A 22,297-nucleotide genomic window follows, 5' to 3' on the forward strand; every position below is an offset into this window, starting at 1 on the left:
ATAACAGTCACAATAAACAGCAAAGAGCCAAGCAAGATATCTGCTGAAGAATCCAGGCAGCTTACATTTACTTGTCATATACAATTAATAATGTTTGTGTTCCTATTTATCTCTGTTTTCTTTCGTTGTCCCATCTTGTTTTAATACCATTAAAAAAAAAAAAAAGCTGATAGCCACAGACAGAGCTACAAAAAGTGCCTTTGCTTTGAAATCAAAGAGAAGCAGTAGTCAGGCTGTTCTTTTGTTTTCCCATATTGCAGTCTACCAACTCTCTCATTTAATCAGCCTGAGAGAAATAATGCCACAAATAACTGAAAAAAACTAATCTCGAGTAAAGGAAGTTGTTGTATGGAATGAAAGAGGGACAATTAGGCTCACTGGAGGAGCTAACATGGCCGCACATTTCAAATCCTGCAAGATTTTACCACTACCTTTATAAAAAAGGATTAGTCGAAAGAGAAATTTTTACAGAAAAGGACACTGCTGCAATGAAGCTATTCCAATATGCGTAGATATCAACAGATCAAATGCAACAGAAGACAAAGGAGCAATACTTGAACATAGATACTCATATACCTTCACAATATTTCTGGTTATTGCCTCTGTTCAAACCTCGCTGCTCCTGTCTCCACAGCTACAACACTGCTACAGCTATTTCACTGAACCTTAGAATGAAAGATGTGAAGTTTATAAAGGAATCGCAGAAACAGTGATTTATGAAGTGACATCAAAGTCAGTGTCAGAGGCTCTAGGGTGAGAAGAAAGTGGATATCCCAGCACTGCGGTACACTGAGGCAAGGCAGAGAAAGAGGGCAGAAGAAAACAAAGAGGACATGTCACTGTGACACCTCAGCGGAGCAAACATGAAGCAAAGTGTGTGTAACGCTTTGCAAAACTCTGGCTGTTGTTTGATTCATCAACTTTGTCTCTCGAGCTCTCCCTTTCATAGTTTCCTTCTGTTGCTAGTGCTCACCTCATTGCTTTCAGACTGGCATTGCACCTCCATCACATCCTGAGCTTAGAACAGATCAGGATGGATGCAGCTCTTGCCTGAAGCATATCTGCATTTTTAATTCTGCCCTGAGACTGTCACAGGACAGGTGAAGACTCCAGACAGCCTGAAGACAGCTAGTAAGAAATTTCCATCTGAGATGGCAGGTTTGTGAAGCTATGAACAAAATAACAAGATATCAAAGATATCTCTTCCAGGTACGGTAGTTCCTGCTGTTTCTCCCCCCAGGACTGCACTCTCACTTTTCCCACTCAGCTGCTCTCTGAACCCTCAGGAAGAGAGGGAACAGAAAGGCCAAGTCCTGCTGCCGTAACCGAAATTTGGCCTTACTGAGAAGCCCAAGCTGCACAGTGATTTTTCACAAATACTAATGCCTTCTCTATGGGCAATATCACAGGCAAACACCTCCAGGGTGTCCATTCAGAAAACAGCTAATGTGACAACCACCTACGGTATGGCTCTGTGACGGCATTTTTCACCAGCGGGCCTTTCACTTTGTAGGGCTGCTCCTGAACACAAGGCGTCTTTTGTCCTAAGTGAAGCTTTTCAATAACAGCTGCTCCGTCTTTGTGCCTTGTACCTTGGTCCTTGATCCACGGGAGCTGGTCCTGTCCAGAGAGAATGAGATTTATTCTTTCTTCCTTTGTGTTTCTCTAATATTTAATACTAAATATGGGTTTCATCTGCTGTCACTTCTAAAGCAGCAGGAAAACTTTTGAGGCACATTTTTGTTATTCATTATTTCAGTCCGTTGTCCCACAAAGGCATAGTTCTGCATGGTGAGACCTACGGTGCTACACAGCTCCCTTGTTTGGCTTGAGCTCCCCCTCCAACAAGCACTTTGCTTTTCTTCTGAACAACTCTCAGAAGCTCAGCTTTATACTTATGATAAGCTTGGCGCGGGGTTGAGGTTAGATACCCTATAGTTTGCCCTAAACACGAAACAGTTAACCTTCCTGGAGTGGTTATTATATACCTTCCTGGAGTGGTTATTATATACCTTCCTGGAGTGGTTATATTTCTTCAGAAACCCAAAGCTTCAGGTCAGAAAGCTGCCATAGGTGGCTTTTCTTCAGGGTTATTTTGTTTCTCTTTCTTCAGTTTCATGAATACCTGCCCAGACCAGGTGTAAGGCAGAGACTGGACAGGAAGCCTTGCCATATTGAACTCGTTGCCAATAAACTATCAAGGTGGCCCATGTTCTTAAAGCAGAGCTATTTTCCTTTAAGGTCATGTTTTCCAAGCCAGAAGAGATCATTACCTCACCTTGTATGGTAAGAGAGAGGTTTGAATGCTTGCGTCAGGGTGTGTGTTCTGTAATGAGGTCACTTTTGATAAGTTAATCATAACGAGCTCTTCAGCTACAAAGTTTTTATTCTCCAGCCTTCAAACTATTTGTGACTTTTTTCTATATTACCCCTGGTATTTACATAGCCTTACTGAAATGCAAGTGTCTGTAAATATAGACAGCGTATTTGTCCACTACTCCACACAGGAAAAAACCCACCTGCAAAACCTACTAGAAATTTAAGCATGTGGGATTTGTCCCTCAGTTATTTAGTTTCAGTTTGCGTTTGTCTCCCAAAACTCACTTTGCTCCAGGAGCCATGCCCTGAGCAGCAGGGTCAAGTAGTTTTCCCTTAGTGAAGGAAATTAGAGAAACTACTGAAGAAAGGGAAAAAGAAAGAAAGAAAATAGACTCTTACCCTGGTAAAATGATGACAGTGCATGGGAAGGATTGACATTAAAAAAAGCAAAAAAAAAGTAGCTTTCTTAGAAGTTAAACAGTCACGAGAAAAGCTATTTTAGCTGCCATTTGGGAAAGGGACTTCTGAATTTAAAGAAACTGCAATAATCGAGTTATGTGATTTAAGATGAAATAGAAAGCTAAAGTATATGTTGTCACTTTTTTCTTTAATGAAATGCTACGCTTAAACGTCTTCATTTGAAAATAATCTGTATGTGGGTTTTTTTTAAAAATAGCATCAATTTGGTAGTTAGGAAAAAAAGATTCACAGCGTGCTCATGGCTGACTGAATCTGGAGGTTAGCTAAGATGTTATCCCTGCCGGTAAGTCCAGTAATGCTGCTGAACGCAGCCTCCATAAGAACACCGATGCAATTCATACCGTTAGTCTTTTTTTGATTCCAGAGGTTAAAGAAACTTTGCTGGTGTGTGGAATGCTTTGTTAAAAGAAGAAATTGAGAATACAATTGCATGGTTTTATTTATTAAGAAAAGCACAGAATTCTGTTTCCTCACATATATAAAGAATCAAATAATCTGAGATGGTTTATTTCATCATAATCCCAGGCCTCTCTCAGCTGTCAGGCTTCCCTGTGTTGTTTCTCAGGTCACCCTGTTAGCCTTTGCCTCGGTTGGACTCGATCCTAGAGGTCTTTTCCAACCTTAGTGATTCTATGATTCTCTTGTCCCATTTTCCCAGCTTCACTTTGCTGCCTGTACTTTTACACACCTTGTTTAGGGCAATGATTGTCCAGCTTTGGTAGAGGCCCATATTATTGTAGCTACCTGCTTCCACAAAGCAGCTCAATGGCTTTTAACACCTATCTTAAATTACAGGTAACTTCAAAAGATTTAACCCAAACTATAACTTCACGAATGCCCTCTGCAAGCAATTTTCACAAATAACTATATTTCTGCCTCAGACTGTTATTCTGAGGCATCACAATTTTACCTTCAGAAAGCAGGTCCCACACGTATTTCTGCATGGGCTAACCCCAGACCGGGTGGCAGATTTGTTTAGGCCATCATACGCCAAACAGCTGTCGTCAGGCCACGGCAGTATAACTGGCCGCAGTCCATCCAGCCTATTGCTAACTCCTAGCTGCTCTTGTTTCCAGAAGCCCTGAGAAAATAGCAAAGGAATAGGCACCTATTGCACACAAATAACGCGTCTGATCTGCACCACTGTATAAGAAATTGAATGCTTTAATGAGATCACACCCCTCATCTAATACATGTGAAGCCAGCTAACCAGCCCTTCTAGGAAGGGCAGCTTTAGGCCATGCTGCTCAGACATCTTGCTTGGCACAACACCAGAGCAAAGGAGAACCTTGCTTGAACTGCTGACAGGATTTCCCACCACCTGAATTTACACCTCCTGAGAGATTGTTTGGTTGAGACGTTTTAAAGGATGATTGGCAACATATCCCTTGCATCTGTAAATTAGTCATTTGAGCATGACAGAAATTCATATTGAAGAAAAGTCACCATTAAACTAGCAGTGGACACATTTGAATCAGCTGTAAAAGTAAAGCACAGATGCCAAAAACTGAGAGTCAGATCAATTTTCTCAACTAAGAAGCAGTACCACGGAGCCAGGAGGAGTTGAGCTAAGCCGAGCTTCCATTGCAAGTTACCGTGGAGTATTTACAGTGTGGGAATACAAAGAATATGGCTGTAGAACAAGGCATACAGGACTTTTCTGAGCACTAATTTGTCTGAGAAACTCATCTTAAGTTGAGACAATTACTCTTTTTGAATTACTTTAAAATTCTTTCCTGCGTAATGCTATTTCGGTCACCTGAGTATATTAAAACAGTCAAAGGTTTACAGTCAGATGTAACTACATCAAACTTTCCAAGGGATTTCCAGCTGTTCTCTGGAATCAATGCATAGCATAAGGATAGCTGACTGGAGTTTTGTACATGATAGCATTTTTTTATACATGTTTGCATTTAAAACGTAGTCTATATAAAATACAGGCATTTCAGATTTAACTTGCATGCTATTTCATAAAGGAAGAAGCCCAGAAGTTCCAGTTATCTGATGTTTGGACATTGAATTCTGAAACAGGTTATTGCTTTAATTCCAGACTAACATGTTCCATAGCGAAAACCAGGGGGGACGTTGTCTAATTTTTTATTTTAAAGTTTGTTCTTCTGCTTATGGGCCCAGTACCGAGCTTTACCAAGTATCTTCAGCTCCTTTAGCCATGGTGGGATGCGGCGATGTGCATCCTTTTGTAGATTCCAGCCTAAGGATTACTTTATAGTAGAACAGGGTCTTACCCCTGGGGTCCCTTGGTTTAGCTTTGTTTAGGCAGCGATCCAGAATATCTTCCAGAATTGGTACAGGTGTGGTTGGAACAGTTTTCCTTCTCCATTTGCTGCACAAAGCTAGCAAAAGCACAGTCGCTGTGATTAGGATGAGAGATTACAACAAGGATATCGCGGTTCCTCCACTCTCCAAGATACGTGCACAGTGTTGATAAAAATAAAGCTTGCATATCTTGTATATTCACGTTCCCTTGCCAGTCCTCCCCGTCTTTCTGATGCTGTCCCTCAGTAGTACACTGTCTCTCACAGTGTCTCCAAGATGGAGGAAGAAGCTCTCGGTAAGCCTCAGACTCTAGGAAACTTGTCTTACTTTTCCACAAGTCCTTGTAAGTGGCTAAAGCTGTTTTCAAGATGTTGATACATTTTCAGGATGTCAAGATAATTTCCTTTTGAGGCCTTGGTTCCTTGTCTTTGTCAAATCCTGACCTCAAGAAGAATCTTTTCTGTTGTGACTGCAAATTTTTTTTATTTAGAAAAATAAAATATCGGTATGGGGATTTTAGATACACCATTGTATCATAGATGCCTAACAGGTCTTAGGCTTGGGGCAATTTCTTCCCTTCCTCTTAAGGGAATTGTTAATTCCTCTTAAAGCAATTTCTGTTGAAACTCAAATCCCGTCAAGTAAGGCAAGCAAAGTGTGGAGCACTACAGAACATGGCCATAGGACCTTTTGTGTTACACCCATCGTGCTTGTCTTTTCCTTGCTATTTTCCCATCATTCAAATATCCTCAAGAGAGCTGCAGAGCTCGTATTAATACCTGTCACCCAATGCAAGAAATTCTTGTCGTGAAGATCCTTCCTATGTTCCCATGTGCCCATTCTTCTTTTCAAGATAGCACAATTTAGGCAATACTGCTGCTCTGTTTCAACGAGCAACACCCATGGACTCAGAAAACAACCACCTTCTTCCAGCCTTTTGTGGCAAAAGGCAAACAGAGCGCTAAGTAACATCACCACGAGAACACCAGCAACTGCGCTGGAAAAGAGGAAGGAGGTGGTCAAGTAACAGAGAAGGAAACACAAGGATTTTAGGTCCGTTCCTGGCAGGAATGAGGCTGCAGCGCTCACCACCGCAGTTTGTTTCCCTCGCCTCCCCCAGCGCGAGGAGCTGTCGCCTTTCCAAATGCCACACAGAATCTGTCATTTTATATTTAGAAGAGGCTGTGGAATCGCACTTCAGCAATAACGTGTTTAATAGAAACACAATACATTGGTAACCGGACAGGTGACGAGGTTGGATGGACAACGGTGGTCTCCTTATTGCACTTTATTTTATCGAGTGCATTACCATGGGCAGAGGCCTTTGTCAAAAGAGGCCTTATATAACAAGATTTGAAAAGAAAATATCCAAACCAGACCATCACAAAGGTGTATCTGTTTTTTAACAGTTTCCACAGACAGCATCATCTGGAAGTTTGCCAGGGGAATGCTGAATGGGGTCTTGCATGGAGCACCGAGGTTAGGTGACCTGGGGAAAGGCAGCAGTTCCTGGTAGATTTTGAGGGGGATTTGTGTGTGTGTCAGGAGACACTTGCCAGTTTTCGGGGAGCTCGCATCAAATAATAACTTAAAATGCCGAAAGAATCACAGATTTTATAAAAACGAACTTGCAGCAGGTCTCAGAAAGAGCTGTCTAGGTGCCTGTCTCACATCGAAATTTTTTAAAGCATAACAACAGTTACGTATGTTTCCATATTTACCAGTTATCCTGGATTTCTAAATCCACCGCTTTTAGCTGGAGTCCTGCGCGGGAGCTGAGGGAGCTGAGGCGGGGAGCGGGGCTGAGGGAGCGGGGTGATGGAGCTGAGGGAGCTGAGGCGGGGAGCGGGGCTGAGGGAGCTGAGGGAGCTGAGGGAGCGGGGTGATGGAGCTGAGGGAGCTGAGGCGGGGAGCGGGGCTGAGGGAGCTGAGGGAGCGGGGTGATGGAGCTGAGGGAGCTGAGGCGGGGAGCAGGGCTGAGGGACCGAGGCGAGGGAGCTGAGGAAGCGGGGAGAGGGAGCGGGGCTGAGGCGGGGAGCGGACGGGGGGGAGACCCCCGGCCCAGCGGCCGTCCCGCCGCGCCGGAGCCGCGGGCCGGTGCGGTGACAGAACGAGCGGGAAAGGGGCAACAGGGGAGGTATAGAGGGAGGCGGGGGTCCGAGGCGCCGGGGTGGCAGCAGCACGGGGGCCGGGCCCGGCTCGGCTCCCTGAGGTGAGGCGGCCGCCGGCGGAGCGGCCTGAGGGGACGCGGCCGTTCCCGCCCGGCCGGCGGCGTGGCCGCGGGCTGCCCGGGGCCCCTCGGGCTGCCCGGGGTCCCTCGCCCTCCCCGCGGCCCCTCAGCGCGGCGCGGCTGCGGCGCTGGCGCTGCCCGCCGTGCCCCGGCGCCGCGGCAGCTGCGGGCAGGGCGGGGCGGCGGAGGCAGCGGAGGGGCCGGCGGCAGCGGCGGGGCGCGGGGCGGCGGCGGGTCCCTCGGCGCGGGGCAGGACGGAGCGGGCGGCCCGGCGGAACTCCTCGCTGCGCCACGTGTAGAGCAGCGGGTTGAGGGCCGAGAGGGAGCAGAGCAGCAGCCAGCTGGCGGCCTGCAGCGCCGGCGGCGCCGGCCGCAGGAAGAAGCCCAGAAGGCTCACCCAGACGAGGGGCTGGGTGCCCAGCAGGAAGACGCAGCAGAGGAGCAGGACGGAGACGCTGCTGAGGCGGCGCTGGGCGCGGCGCGGCGGCGGCGGGGCGGCGGGGAAGGGCAGCTGGTGCAGGAGGTGGAAGTTGAGGACGCTGACCCGCTTGGCGCTGCCCCGCACCCGCCGCACGATGCCCAGGTAGCAGTGGAGCAGCAGCGCGGTCTGGCCCAGCAGGGCCAGGGCGAGGAGCAGGGCGGTGTAGCGAGGCCCGCCGTCCGTCTGCCGCGGGGGCGGCTGCTGGGCAGAGCCCGGGGTCCAGAGCCCCGGCAGCAGCGGGAGCAGGAGCAGGGCGAGGGCCCAGGAGAGCCCGATCATGCAGCCCGTGTGCCTCCGCTGGTAGAGGGCCTGGTACGCGCTGGGCAGCTTGGTGATGAGCACGTACCTGTTGAAGGCCACCAGCAGGTGAGAGGCCAGCGAGACGGTGAGGCCGAGGCCCAGGAGCCCCCCCCGCAGCAGCCGGTACTCGGCCGAGCCGAGGGAGGAGGAGTTGGGGGGCAGCAGCCCCAACACGGCCTCCTGGGGCATCCACAGGGCGCACACGCTTAGGTCCGCTGCGCAGCCGTTCACGATGAAGGCATTGCTGGTCGTCTGCAGCTTCTTGAAGGAGAAGACTAAGTAGATGACCATGACATTGGATAAAGTCCCTGAGATGGCTAAGACCGCATAGAGCAGCGACAGGAAGATGCGGGTCCCGGAGGAGTCCTCCCAGAGCAGCAGCAGAGGCGAGCTAGCACTCCAGGAAGAGGCGTTGGGCATCTCGCTGAACGCAGCTCAGTTCTGACTTCTCCCTGTAAATCCCATCCTCGTCTGGGTCGGAAGATCCTGCTCGGCAGGAGTCCCCCCGCCAAGCACAAGGGAGGACGTGCAGCTGAGGGACTCTCGGGCAGGTTTCAGTCATACAAGCTGCCAGGTCCGGAAAGCGCAGTTCGCAGTAAGCATCCAAAGAGCAGCAGCGTCCAAGGCAGGCAGGTAGCGAGAGATCCCACAGACGGTAGCTAGCGAAGGTGGGTCCATAGGGAGCAGATGGCTGTTAGCAGACCAGAGCACGACTGAGGATTCTGTAGCTGTGAAAATGCCAAAAGCAGCAGCACCTTGCAATCGGCAGCAGAAACGGCAGCAACTGATACAAAGCTTTGCAGTTTCTCCTGTGCCACAGTACGTACACTGTATATCATTCCAGGAAGATTCAGCCCTTCCACTCTTCATGAATTATTCAGCAGATTTTCAACTTGTTAAATCAAGAAGAAAAAAAAAAACCCAAACCCTATCATGCTCCAGAAATACTGCAACTACAGTCTGACTCTTTTCTCTCTGCCTTACCCGTTTCCTGGTTCTAACCCATTTACACAACTTCCATTTGCAGCAAGCTTTCAAACCGGTATCAGTCACTTCTGTCTGAAATGCAATCCATTTACTGTAGAAACTCCTCTGCTAGATGCTCACTTAAACTGATTTTTTTCTCATTTTTGTTAAGAGAAAGCGCACTGTGCTTCTGCAGGCTTCAAGTTAATTTTAGAACTGGTCTATAACAATATACTTTCCAAATGAAATCTTTCAAACATGATAGATACGCAGATCCTTGGTGAGACAGTACTTCTTATTTGAGGAAGCTGGTCCTCGATCTACATATTCTGCATTTCTTCATAAAACTCAGCCCGTCTCAGCCCGCAGGAAATCCCGCATCACCCACCTGCCGGAGGCAAATGCTGGTGCCAGAAAGAACACAGATAAATCAGAACCAGCCGCGCAGCGTTTGGAACGGTCTCACGCCACAATTAATTCCGCGCACGAGTTCCCGCAGAGGTGAATGACAGGTTCTTGGGCGGACTAAAAGCTGGTTGAAGAGTAGGGCTTAACAGTCCCTTCCCCAGTGGAGGAGTTAGCAGTGGGATTCTCCCGGGAGCTCTCGCATGCTTTACTCAAACAGGGACAAAATGTTAGCTGTCCTTATCCCGGACAAGATTTAATAAGAAACTGAGTAAAAGAAATTAAATTTCCTCTCAAAAGCTTTCCAGAAAAGGAATGCCGATTAATTTTGTGGTGAGTTTAGCAGAAACGCTGCTTTTACAGGTGGGTTGTACGTGGGCTACAGAAGTATGCAATCTCGGCTCGTAAGGTATGATCTGTACGTTGACCAAAGATAGCGGTATAAGGTGGGTTTAGATATTATTAAAAGCGCGATGCTAACAACTGAGCATACGAAAATAATGTATTAGGATGTAATTATAGTTACAGGGTAAATTCTTTAAGATAATGAAGTTAATTTGTGTGGGTCAATGGATTATTTTGTTGCAACATGGCTCATCTTTGATTCGGCAGAAAGGCTCACGTTTGCAGTTGACAGGACTATTGATCCAAGCGTGGATTTGTTACAAACATGAATATCTGTGTTATTTTTTAATTAATTAGATTGCTCATGTGCTTAAGGTTGAAGATATAACCTGAGTGATTTACTTGATCAGGCCCTTAATTACCATATTTTTTGCCTGCTGCACTTCACAGTGTAGATCTAATCAAGTGTCAAACCTTTTGAGGCCTTTCATTGTTTAGCTGTCAGAAGAGAACGGTTATTATAGAAACTAAAATCCTCCTCTTTCTGCAGTACTGTAATTGAAAAATATTCTCTAAATCTGTAACAAGAAATATCTCCCTAACCAAAAAGCTTCATAAAGCCTACTTTAAAGAGATGATTAACAGTTTCACAAGGCATTAGCCACAGAATCATGGGCCCAGTAGAGACTTCTAGATTTATTTAATCCATCCTTTCGTGTTTATCAAACCTCTTTTTAAAGATCTCATGTGCTACGGCTCGTTCTCCCAGAACGTGTATTTATATATGAAGCAACAGAAATGGTAAAGTTCAGGGATAAATGAGCAGAGGACACGAAACAAATTTCTTAAAAGCTACAAGGCTCTAAAGACCTCCCTTATCTTTCTCTGTCCCAAACGTGGTGTTAAGAAGCCAGTTGCTACAGAATACTACCTATATTTATCATTCATTTTTAAGAACAAAAAATGTGTTGTATATTAGCTGGCATTTACTGGATTTCATATATAAATCCATATAAGTTAAGTCTAGGAAAAGGCTAAGGGAGAGGTTGAGGCCTGTGTACTAGAAATGTTTTAATTAGCTGTTCTTCCTTTCTATTTACGCTACCCAACCAAAGCAACATCCATTAGTTGTCTGAGTGTAGTGGCAGAAGCCTTTTATTGTGTTTTTAAGATTAGACTGTCACTAGAATTTGGGCAACTCCTAAAGCATCCAACTCAACTCCTGGCTTTGCCGTTCCCTGGGAGCGGCTGCGTGACAGTTACAGACTGCCCACCTCATCTATTGCAGTACAGACTTACCTGAGACGAATATTGAGCACCGTGGATAAATAATCATGCAACAAATGCAACAAATTTGCTGAAAATCAGTGGCAGAGTTAAACAATGTTAGAACCATTTGTGACTAGATTTTAATGGAACGGAGGATAAAAAGCTAAATGAAAGCATGATCTTTTAGGTTCTTATGGACAAAGAAAGACCCTGCTGCTAGTGAGACTGAGAATCCTGTTGCACGTGCGAAAAAGACAAGGTGTAATATACCTTTTTAAACAAGGGTCCTTGTCCAGCAAAAAAAAAAGTTACATCAATTCAGACACAGCTTTTAAATTATATTTTGAAATATAACCTTTGCATCATAATATCAACACGTTAATTAAATATTTGGTGTTATACAAAGCCAATACAAGAAGGTTAGCTAGGGAGGTCAGTTATAAAAGGTACCTGTCATGCTAATGTCTTTTCGCAATGTCATCTTATTTATAAACCCATTACGTGCTTTAGAAGCAAGAAGGTGATTTTGAAGAGCTGCTCTTCAATTAGAGATCTAATCATGTTAGTTTACGTCAAGGGATCCGAGTAAGAAAAGCCAAGAAACAAGGAAGCTGGCTGATGTAGGCATTTTATTATCAATTAGCTGTATGTGTATATATATATCTACATTTCAAAATTAAACAGTATTTATTAAGAAAAACTATTTATAACAAAGTACATGATGAAATTATAAGAGGTAGAATTACCTTACCATTAATCTATAATTCATATACAGTATATTGTATATATATGCACACACATATGCTACTTCATGTGTGTATATGTTACATATACACAGTTGTGAAAAAAGTACAGTATTGCAAGTAATTTTTATTCAGTGATTTATACAGCTGCTCTCAGTATTGCTTATTAACACTTTCAGTACAACTTTCCATAGCAACTTGTGATCTGATCTTTTTGAAAAATAACCGTAGCACTTCATCTTAACTTCAGTTATAAAGCATTCAAGGCTGACAACCAAGTTTTATTTTCAAGTTTCCATATAGACATTGGAAAAACTCACAGACAACAAACCTGATTTGGTTTTGTCATCTGAATTAGTGGAGAATCAGGTCCCCACAGCTTCTTACATTTGTTTGCTTGCTATGTGCTTGTGGAGTTCTGAAAATTTTACAGGTGGTCTCTAGTACTTCACTGTAATACCGCTTCATCCTGAGTCACATTCCTAACCACGCCTGATTAAACCGTATGTTAAAGAGCATCTTTACTACTGGAAAACATTCCGTGATACGGGAGGTTATGTTAGCTGTATGTTTAACAGTGTTTTCAAATTAAAAAGTTCATGAAGCGTCCAACTGGTAAGTGAAAATTTAATAAACTTCCAACATTTACCTTAGTATTCTAGTGAAGCTGTACACATACTGCCAATGGCAGGTTAAACACATGTAAGTGAGCAGCGCTACGAAATTCACTGTACGTACATGTTCTTACCAACCTCAGTTTGGTCTGCCTTCATTTCTGCAGTATATATTGCATAGCAAAATGTAACATTCTACATTGAAAAGAAAAAAAACATTCCTTTTAAGACAAAATGAAATAAAGCGTTAATTGTACAACTGAATCATCGGTTAAATTTCTCTTTGCAACGGAAGATGTAAGTTACATTTACATCTCAACAAATATTTTCCCTTTATTTTTCTTTCATAGTGTTTCCTTACGAAACATTAGCAGCTGAAAGTGGGAAGCAGACTGTGAATCAAGTGCTTTCAGTTGACAGTGTGATAACTAGTCTCTCGCTAGTTAGACTTCCATTAAGTTACCGGAAGATCAATTAGTGAAAAACTAATTACATTAGGCTTTTAGCAATAATGGACCCATAAAACAAGAAAAACCTCTTGTTGATAAAAAAATTTTCATCTTTGATAAACATGTAAAAATTCTTTAAAATACACATTTTTGTAGCAAAGAAGTGAACACTAAATTAAAATATATTCTAATTTTTACATAATTTTATATAGCTTACCAAAATATTCTCTTAATACATACTTTAACACTGTACACAAGTTAATAAACATCTTCATGAAACTTATTAGAAATATATTCAAGCTGTCTCAGCGTTAAAAATTTAAATCTGTATATAACATGGGGTGAAATAATTCCCATAAATCAGTGCATCTGCAGTAGTCATTAACAAGAAATTTCTGCCTGTTAAGAAGTCTCCTCTTGGTGTTACGGTTTTAATGCATTTTGTATTGAAGATTCCTCTGCTGAATGAGCAGCTTCCTTCCTCAAGTTCTCCTTCATGAAGGACTTCGATGTTCAGAGCTCAGCAGGTTTCACCAAAGCGGCAAGGCCTTAGTACTGAACATACTCAGACTGAAGGGACTGTGCAGAGAAGAAAAAGGGATTAAAAACTCACTGGGGAGGTTACACTTTTATATAACATGCATTTTGCACTTAAGGAGTAGAGGAAGGACAGGAAGAAGAAAAATAAATGGAGTCTTGGCGGGGATCCGAACCTCTGCATAGGAAAAGATGAATAAAATAGAAGAAACTCAAAAACTGGACACAATAAGTCCATCAACTTTCCTGTATCTACTGTTACTTTTCCAAATCAAATTCTAGGAATTCTTGAAGAAAGTATTACAAGTCCTTTAACACACCACCTTAAAATACTTTAAAAATCTGTTGGAAGAACATGATTGCAGGTACTATAATCAAATCGTTTCCATTTGTCCTGAATGAGAACCAAAGCGCTACTGTAAAAGACAGAGCACACTTCAGATGTTCATTCGGGTACTGACATAGGAAGCATATATGGTGTAGCTAGTTACTGAGAAAAACGCTGCAGCGGTACAATTATGCACATGAATAAATTTATGTATGATTACTAAAACCAGATGAAAATGAAGCACGGCAAATTGTTCATCTGGATTATCAAGCAGTCAGTGTAATTAAGAGGAAAGCATAACCTGGTCTACTCTATTTACATTTCTGGTTCTATTGACGTCTAAGGTTTTATAATAAAGTAATTAATCAGTTCAGACATCACTCAAACATCTTATTGCCTCCTATACAGACATGTTCGGGAAATCATTCTGATGCATAAAAAGTCTTATCTGAGAGTGCTCTTCACTGTACAAGTATGGTTATAAACAAATACCAAATAAAAACCCCAAACCATATTTTCAAACCGCATCAGTTGGAGAGGACTATTGGAGAACAACATGAATCCCAAGAAAGCTCAGAACCTTGGAGTCATCTCTTTCATTTCCCCACTATTCCTAACTAGTCACTGTAGAAATGCTCTTTGGCATCCTTAGTGAAATCCAGTCCTAAAAGGACAGACCAGAACCATAAATCTTTAGAGCTCTGATATCACAAACCCCCTTTTTTTTCTCTATCTTAGGTCTCAGTGTATGTTTCCACAGTTGTATTTTAAATGCATTTTCACATCTTTAAGATCTGAGACCATCTGGATATTCTTTCCTAGGTTGAAAAAAAAAGTGCTGTCAGCATATAAAGATTCAAAAACTACTGAATTAAAGGGTCTCTCTTTAGTACTGAATGGATTCAACATGAAGGGTATCATTTTCATAGAAAATACTTTAAAAGTAAACAGATGTAACAAGCATTTTTTCATTATAGGCTCAGAATCACCGTGGAACACACAATCACAGAAGTTTATTTTTCCCCACTCTGTTTTCTAATAATCATTCTGGATTATTAGGTTTGGTGAGAGCATTTGTCAAGCCATTTATTACACGTGTAAGAGTGAGGCAGAAGGAACAGCCCTTCATTAACGAGCACTTCAAACTTCTGCTCTCTTAATGATCCTCAAAGCTGTCTCACTTTCAGAAATGTAGTTTAACAATCAGAAAGATGGTTACGCTTAACTAGAGCAGTATTTGAAAGGGATCCTTCACGCTGAACTCCAAGTAAAGTTGATTAACAAACAAAACAATGTGTGAAATTTAATGATATACTTTCCTATGTTGTACTGTGATAGATTACTTTAAGCTTGGACAGCTGAAAGGTGACCGGAAAGCGCTGTACACTTCTGGTGATCTTGGGAACGGCTAGCGTTAAGTTGACAAGGGACTACTAACAGCAGCCCTTTACTTAGCAAACAGTAGTAGCCAGGAATCCGACCTCATAATTTAAATAAACAAACCATACATTAAAGATTCTGAAGCTTAAACTAAAATTCTTAAAATTGTTAGGAAGCCAGGTTAAAAAAAAATAGGGGAAAAAATTAATGGTGACATCTAAAAAGAACAAATATCCACGCAGCACAGATTGCTTGGAAACAAGATAGCATGTTTTGTTAATTTTCATTACAGATGGCTAGGCAGGGTTTCTTTTATTTATTTTCAGATTAAGAAATGTGGTTTTCAGTGCGTTCCTACCCTCACCATAGCTCTACTTCACACAGCAATTCCTAATGTTTCAAAGCCTTTTCTGAATGCAGGGAAGAATTAAATCTAAGCAGCTTTTTTCTCAGATTAAGATTAATTGATGTGACTTCCCAGAAAGTTCCTACCACTAAAACCATGGTGACAGCTGTAACAGCTGAGCTGTTGTAAAGTATACAGGCTGGTTTTTGAGTTTGAAAATTAAATTATAGCTGGGGAGGGTTGCTTTTACAGTTCAGTAATTTGTGCTTTTAAATCTCTCCACATTGTCCAAAGAGACTGACTGTAGTATTTCAAAGCCTGGGATTGTGATTCCCCCCCCCCCCCCCCCCCCCCCCCCCCCTTAAAAATCTTTTGAGAAGTTTTATTTTAAAATTTACATTTCTATCTCCTATCTGGAGTGACTCGAAATATGGCCTGTGATTCTGAAAGCTTTATTAAAAATAAAAAGCCCCAATCCACCTTTACAAGTCATATGCAGGTATTTAGCAAAATTTTATTTAAAAGAGAGGTAAAAATAGATGGAAAAAACCAAGATTGACTGCTGAATTGCAACACCAAGAGTATAAAATCAATTGAGTAGCATCTTCAGCGTGTACTCCTACACCGGTCCCAGGCAGTGTCAACCTTGGAGTTTTATACCCAAGTATCAGACATTTGAAGGAAGAAGTACTAGTTAGATAGCTTAGCCGGAGTTAATGATATTGAATGAAGTTCATGCTGAAGCAACCGCTTTGATTGCTACCATTTATTCTTCAACAGGAGGCACAGAAAGCCTCCTGGAAGAGAAAATAAGCCACAGATCAGACCGGGCACTAGAACTGTTTTCGCCTGCATTCAACTTCAGGGCCGAGTGAGCTGTAAGTTCACTTTTAAGAGGAAACAGCTCTCTAGCATTTAGGGCTAGCTGCGAGGACTCCGAGCATGCACTTCTTCCAGATAACTGCAAAAAGTATTTTAAGTTTTTTGAATTGTGCATCAACTCTCCCAAAACATTGTCGCAATAGGAGTGTTGCAGCAGGCCAGAATTACAGTGAATGCTCAAGACCCACTAAAATAAGTCAGGATATATTATAGGAAATGCAGACGCACTCGGAGTGATCCTTGAGCCTGCTAAATATACAGATCAGTAAGATGCACTAGTGTTTGTCTCTCTTTTTGCAAAGGCTGTCCTATATTCATTAATGGTAAGTTCTTACTATGAAAAACTATTCTACAAGTATAAAGATCATGTATATGCAATTTAAAATACTGCTACATTTCTCCATTTTTTTAAATTTTTCCATCTTGCCAGTTTCCATGACAGTTACAGAAGCAAAAGGTGACTCATCTTAAGACTACCCAGTTATGTACTCCTCAATAAAAACACATTCTGAAGAGTGATATTTGGATTTTGAACTACTGTAAGAACAAAGTAAAAATCTTGGTGTGGTAACTTAAATGTGATTACACTCGATACAAATATTTCTGCAAGTTATAACTGTGAGAGATTCTGTTTAATCCCAACATCCAATATGTAAAATTTGAAAATAAAGTGATTGTTCTATTTGGCTAGAATGGCAAGTTGTCTGTTCTATGAAAAATCAAACTTCTATTCTAGTTCATCAGCGTACAACAGCATAAACACGATAAAAAGCAAGTGGATTATAAGCTTATACTGATGAAGAACAAAAAACATTAGGGAAATATATGTGGCTGACAACAACAAGAGTCATAGTCATGGTTATTTTTTGTTTGTTTTAAATTGAATGTGGAACAGTAAGATTAGTAAATGTCTCCTTAAAAGTTTCATTACAAAACAGAGAAAAAGTATTGAGTAACTTTCTTTTCCTAATTGGGGGGGTGGGGTGGATTTTGTACTTGCATTGCATAAAAATGAAGTTCCCAATCTCCTCACTAATGAGATTAAAGAACATTAATTACAACCGAAAATTTACTGTCCTGAGCATCTTAAAGTGCTCCTGCACTACTCATGTTGATAATTAACAAGCTTAGAAATAAGAGTGACAAGGTGATTTTCTAAAACAGAGTACCTATATGAGTACAGATGGTTAGCTTGGTATCTAACTCGGGTAAGTGAGACTCTGCAAACAAAAAGAGAGGGAATATCATTCGTATCACTGAAGAGTTCTTTGCTGAGATAAGTTAAATGAATAAACACAACCACCAGTATATGTAATCGGCTTCTGACAGGTGCATTCTCTGATGTGCTCCAATTAGAAAAAAGTGCAATGTAATACAAACACTTCTTGCAACAAGACTGAGATGTGGCTGACAAGGCTTCCAAGTAAGTTCAGCATCTAAAGCAGTGAAGTGGAAATCAAATAGAATTCTGTATTTAACAGAATTCTGCTAGAACTGGTATTAAGGCTTGATGCTACTCCATATTTTCTTTTGCTCATGAGCTTAAGACCACCGATGAGTATCACCAAAAGCAAAAGAGCTGGATGCTCAGTGGTTGAAATGGTAAGACAGCACAATCTTCCTTTGTTGGTTAATTGGTCCCATTATGAAGAGGGGAAGAAAAAAAGGAGGATGCTTTTATAGACCCAAATGGAGAATTCCACATTAAAAAAAAACAGGGAATGCAGGACATTAGACTAAAACACAAGTCAGCATCTTGGATGGCAATAACTTTAACTTATTTTTTTCCTCCCCATGAACTCCCAATGCATCACAGTCACAGAACCTAACACAAGCTATGGAGTTATAAGCAGGACAGCACCAAGTAGCAGCTTTCTGGGCCTGAAAGATGAATGAGTTGAGTGTTGCATCTACTTCTTGATAAGGGATTTTAAAAAACTAAAGGATTTTAACACTTTCCAAAAGGTTCTCTTAGCCAACTTAGCTTATAAAAAGACAATCAAGGTGAGATGACTAGCGTGAAGTATCTTCATGACAAGAAAATAAGGCAATAAAGGACTATAACAGTGACATAATAAAGAGATCCAGCAAGTTTCAGATAAAAAGTTAAATGGTTTTAAACATGACTGTATTCAACCATTGGGACCAATTATCAAGAAAAATTATATTGTCTTCAAAATAAACCACCATCAAGATGTATCTATATTAGCCAGTAAGTCAGAGGCTCACTACCAGGCAGCATGCAGAGATTAAATAATCAGATGATCTACTCTTGTTTTAAAGACCACGACATCGCAGTAACTGCGCGCGACTCAGTTGGGTGTAAAACGGGTAACACTTCGGTGCGCTCCCTGTGATTGCGATGGATGCACGGGGCCGTACAGGCCATTTCAGAAACCCGTGCAACATTCAGGACAGGTTTGAAAAACAACTTCCCAAGCAGGAAAGCAGTTTAACCATTATCATACAGAAATCAGATTACTTTGCAGGTAAGTCAGAAACCTGTATTTTGCTACAGAGACTTCGCATGGCATGATTCTTCGTAAGAAATGGTGCTTCTCACATCACAGTCATAAAACCCTTTTTCTTTTACTCTCCAGAGGAGACTGGCCATAGATATCATTTAAAGATCTTGCTGTATTTGACTGTGTATAACCTTTACTCAGCAAATGATATAAAGCTGAAACTTGTTCAAAGGTCACACCTTCAATGGGTTACTAAATCATTAAGATAGGTAGGGAGAAGATTCAAAATGTTCATAAAACAGGAGAAATATGCATTCTAGAAAGCTACTGCACAAATGTTTCCTGTTCAGCCTTTAACTTATACTATGCCTAACATATTTCATTTAAGTCACTGTTTTAAGTCACTTAAGTTTTATTGCAAGGGAACAATTCCTTTCCCTCTTTACCAAGATGCAATAGCTCTAGTCCCTCTCTGATATCAAGATGGCTGTTCACCTATGCATGAATTGCTCCTTTTCCTCCCTCTTAAATGCAGCAATAATCAACACACTTTGCTTTTCTCCCCTTTCCTAAGTATTTTAGTCACCCTTCTCCAAGAAGAAAATATGTGCTACAATATCAGAAGAGACAGTCATGCTGTAAATCCAGCCCTTCTCCCCACATATATTTGGGGATTTTTTATGTCAATTCTTGAAGCTTTAGGAAATTAAATAGAAACATAGTGCTAACCCAGAAATCTGTCAATATCAAGACATAAATAAGAAACAAAGTGTCAACCATTACTTAATTTCTTAGCCTGTGCTTATGGAACAAGCCCTCTAGCTTTGCTTTTGCTGTTAAAAATTATTTGTAGCATAAAGGTAAGGCAAATACAAAACCGATCTCCTTTGGAAATGTATGTTTTCAGTCAACCTGTTAAGCTGCTTGAGGAAACGTGCTGATTGTTCCTCTAAAGGTTTATATTATCATTTGGTACTCTTGTAACTTTTGGCCTACTGTGAATAATGTCAGCTTATTTTCATGACTGAGCCACATTACAGTTATAAGGCATTTCTTCCCTTTTACGTATGCCTGCATAATACGCAGCTGTAACTAGAATATGGGAAAAACTCTAGGAATTGCTGCTGGCAGCATATCATTTATAGAACATACCATAGAAAAGAATGGGAATGGGTTGACCTTCCAAAGAATTATTGTTCAAATATGCTAAATAAGACAATATTGAAGGTGAGAAATAAAAAAAAATCAGACCCTTTACCACTTATTCAGATGATTGACTGCTCTCTACCATTGCTGGTATATTGACTTTGTTCCCGTATACTCAACTGGAGCCTCTGTCAGTCCTCCTGAGGACTGAGCTTCTGTAGGTGTGTTGGATAAAAGACTGGGAACACCTACAAAGGCTGACTTTCAGAACTGTCAGAATTCATGAAGAAATGAAAGACTCACGGATACTACTCAAATTAAACATCCTCAGCTTGCTATACAGCTTTTCACCTCCCTCCTCATCTCTACGCCTGGAGGAATTAAACCAAATTAATTACTTAAACAGTTCTCTTGTTCTAGAACTGGTTTCATCAGAAGCAAATTGAGATGGTTTCTATATCCAACTTGAGAAAAATCTCAATTATATAGAGTTTACCTCAATCCCATGTAGCGGGTAAACCAGCCAAAATAAAGAGGTAAAACAACTTCAAAAAACTGAAAGGATGTGGCATTATTCAAAAAGCCCCTTGCAAATAAATTGCTGCTGATGTTTAAAGTAAAATTTAAACTCAATTCAGAACACTCCATGATCTTAAGATGACAGAATATTAACATTTATTTCCAAATAAGTTGTAGTGGATAAGAAGCTAAATGTACTTTCAAGCAAGGAGTCTGAAAGCCTCAAGTATTTTTAGAGTTGCTTTTGGTCAAGCACATCCTCACACGGTAACTCTACTCCTTTTCCAGTGGAAGCATCTATTGAATTTATGAGAATACAGAATCAAAGTTCCCTCAAGTAACTTCATTTTCAATGTACGTTGTATACTCATTAGGTTTCAGTCATACACGCAAGTCAGTTCCACAATGGAACAATGACAATTTATTTCCTACTGTCATCTATCTTCAGAAAATGCAGTTCATACTCCCAAGCTATAAACGTGTGGCTTCCGAACAGTAAGCAGTGCCGCATATGAGCCGTTAACAAGAGGGTAGTTCCCCCACTTCCTCAGGAAAAAGAAAACGCCACCCGTGAAAGATCTTTTGGTTGACATCCTCGTTACATCCAATGTGCGTTTTACTGTTTTAAGAGGGGGGACTCACCATGCTCAAAAGCAGTAGCAGGTATAATGCTAAAGCTTTCCTTATACTGAAACACTATCTGTGGTAAGGAAACAGAAAAGAAAGGTGTAATATTCTGAAGTTAATTTTATATGAAGGTAATTTTATTTCCAGCAGCTAAAAAAATAAAAATCTGAAGTGTCAGTACTCCGAAACAGAGGCTGACAGGTTCAATTAATTGTAGGCAATATATTCTATTAAAAACACTGCACTAATCTTTATAATTGGTAGGACATCACATCCTTGGAAACCAGATATTTCAAATTGTTTTTAGATTTATAGTAGTAAAGATGTTCATTTTTTTCCCTAAAATAACTGAAGTTATTTCTGATTTCACAACTGAAGTTTCTCTACTCTGTGTTCTCTGCATTTTGTATAGAATCACTTTCAAGTTGCATTAATTTATCCGTGCATCCTCCTGATACAGACTCTTTCACACAGAAGAAGGGCACAAAATAAGCCCAAGGCAGCACAGTTGTTGAGGAATGAAAACTAAAATGGTGAGACCATTGAAAATATCTTGCTCTAAAATACTTTTCACATTTGGTATTAGAAAAGGACTAGGTTTCAAGCCAAGTGGACTCATCTTTCAGATGAGGTCTATCTTTAAGAATGTTGTACCCTCAGTTTAGTATGATACATACAAAGGCTGCTTTAGACCTGTTACTGCATTAAGATTAAGATACATAATAAACTTAAAGTATGTTATGGATAACTTGAATTAAAAAAATCTAAAGGGTAAGAAGGTCCATTATAAAGATATCAGAAAAAGTGTTAGTATAAGTTCAGGAGTGATTTATTTTCACGAACCCTCCATGATCTACATGCGTGAGAGACAGAAAAAAGCTTAAAAAGGTAACAGACAAAGGTGTTGTTCAGAAACATTAAAGGAAATTAGAGAATTTTGCCAGGTTAAGATTTTTTGGCGACAGCTTTGCTCGCAGAAGCAAGATAAGCCTCGGTCAGATGCCTGGAGGTGCTGTTGTGACTTACAGGAATTGATTGAGTCTGGTATCGTGCTGGAGGAGTTGTAAGGCCCATAAAGGAAGGCTGACGCGAACTCATCTGTCACGGCGCTGTGAAAACTGGTTTGGCTGCTCGGGTTGTTGCCACTACTGCTGTTTCTGTTGTATAAGTTGTTGTTCAGTTCCTGGTT

The 22,297-nt window shown here is 41.4% G+C and overlaps 2 protein-coding genes across 2 annotated transcripts in view; both read right to left on the bottom strand.

The window, feature by feature from the left end:
* Positions 1–7,412: 7,412 nt before the first annotated feature.
* On the bottom strand, positions 7,413–8,507 carry GPR88 (G protein-coupled receptor 88). The gene has a single exon (XM_064455599.1). It carries the CDS (start codon positions 8,505–8,507, stop codon positions 7,413–7,415), a length of 1,095 nt encoding a protein of 364 aa, XP_064311669.1.
* Positions 8,508–11,684: 3,177 nt separating this feature from the next.
* Positions 11,685–22,297, bottom strand: part of CDC14A (cell division cycle 14A) — a 69,690-nt gene continuing 59,077 nt past the window's right edge. The window contains exon 15 of the mRNA XM_064455597.1: positions 11,685–13,457. Within this exon, the coding sequence (XP_064311667.1) occupies positions 13,409–13,457 (49 nt within the window). The 3' untranslated portion in view covers positions 11,685–13,408. The remainder of the gene's footprint in view (positions 13,458–22,297) is intronic.

The sequence above is a fragment of the Phalacrocorax carbo genome, chromosome 6, assembly GCF_963921805.1.
Source record: "Phalacrocorax carbo chromosome 6, bPhaCar2.1, whole genome shotgun sequence".
In the NCBI taxonomy this organism is placed as follows: Eukaryota; Metazoa; Chordata; class Aves; order Suliformes; family Phalacrocoracidae; genus Phalacrocorax; species Phalacrocorax carbo.

Excerpts from the sequence above, each read along its gene's own strand:
- GPR88 (XM_064455599.1), bottom strand. The coding sequence starts at position 8,507 with ATGCCCAACGCCTCTTCCTGGAGTGCTAGCTCGCCTCTGCTGCTGCTC.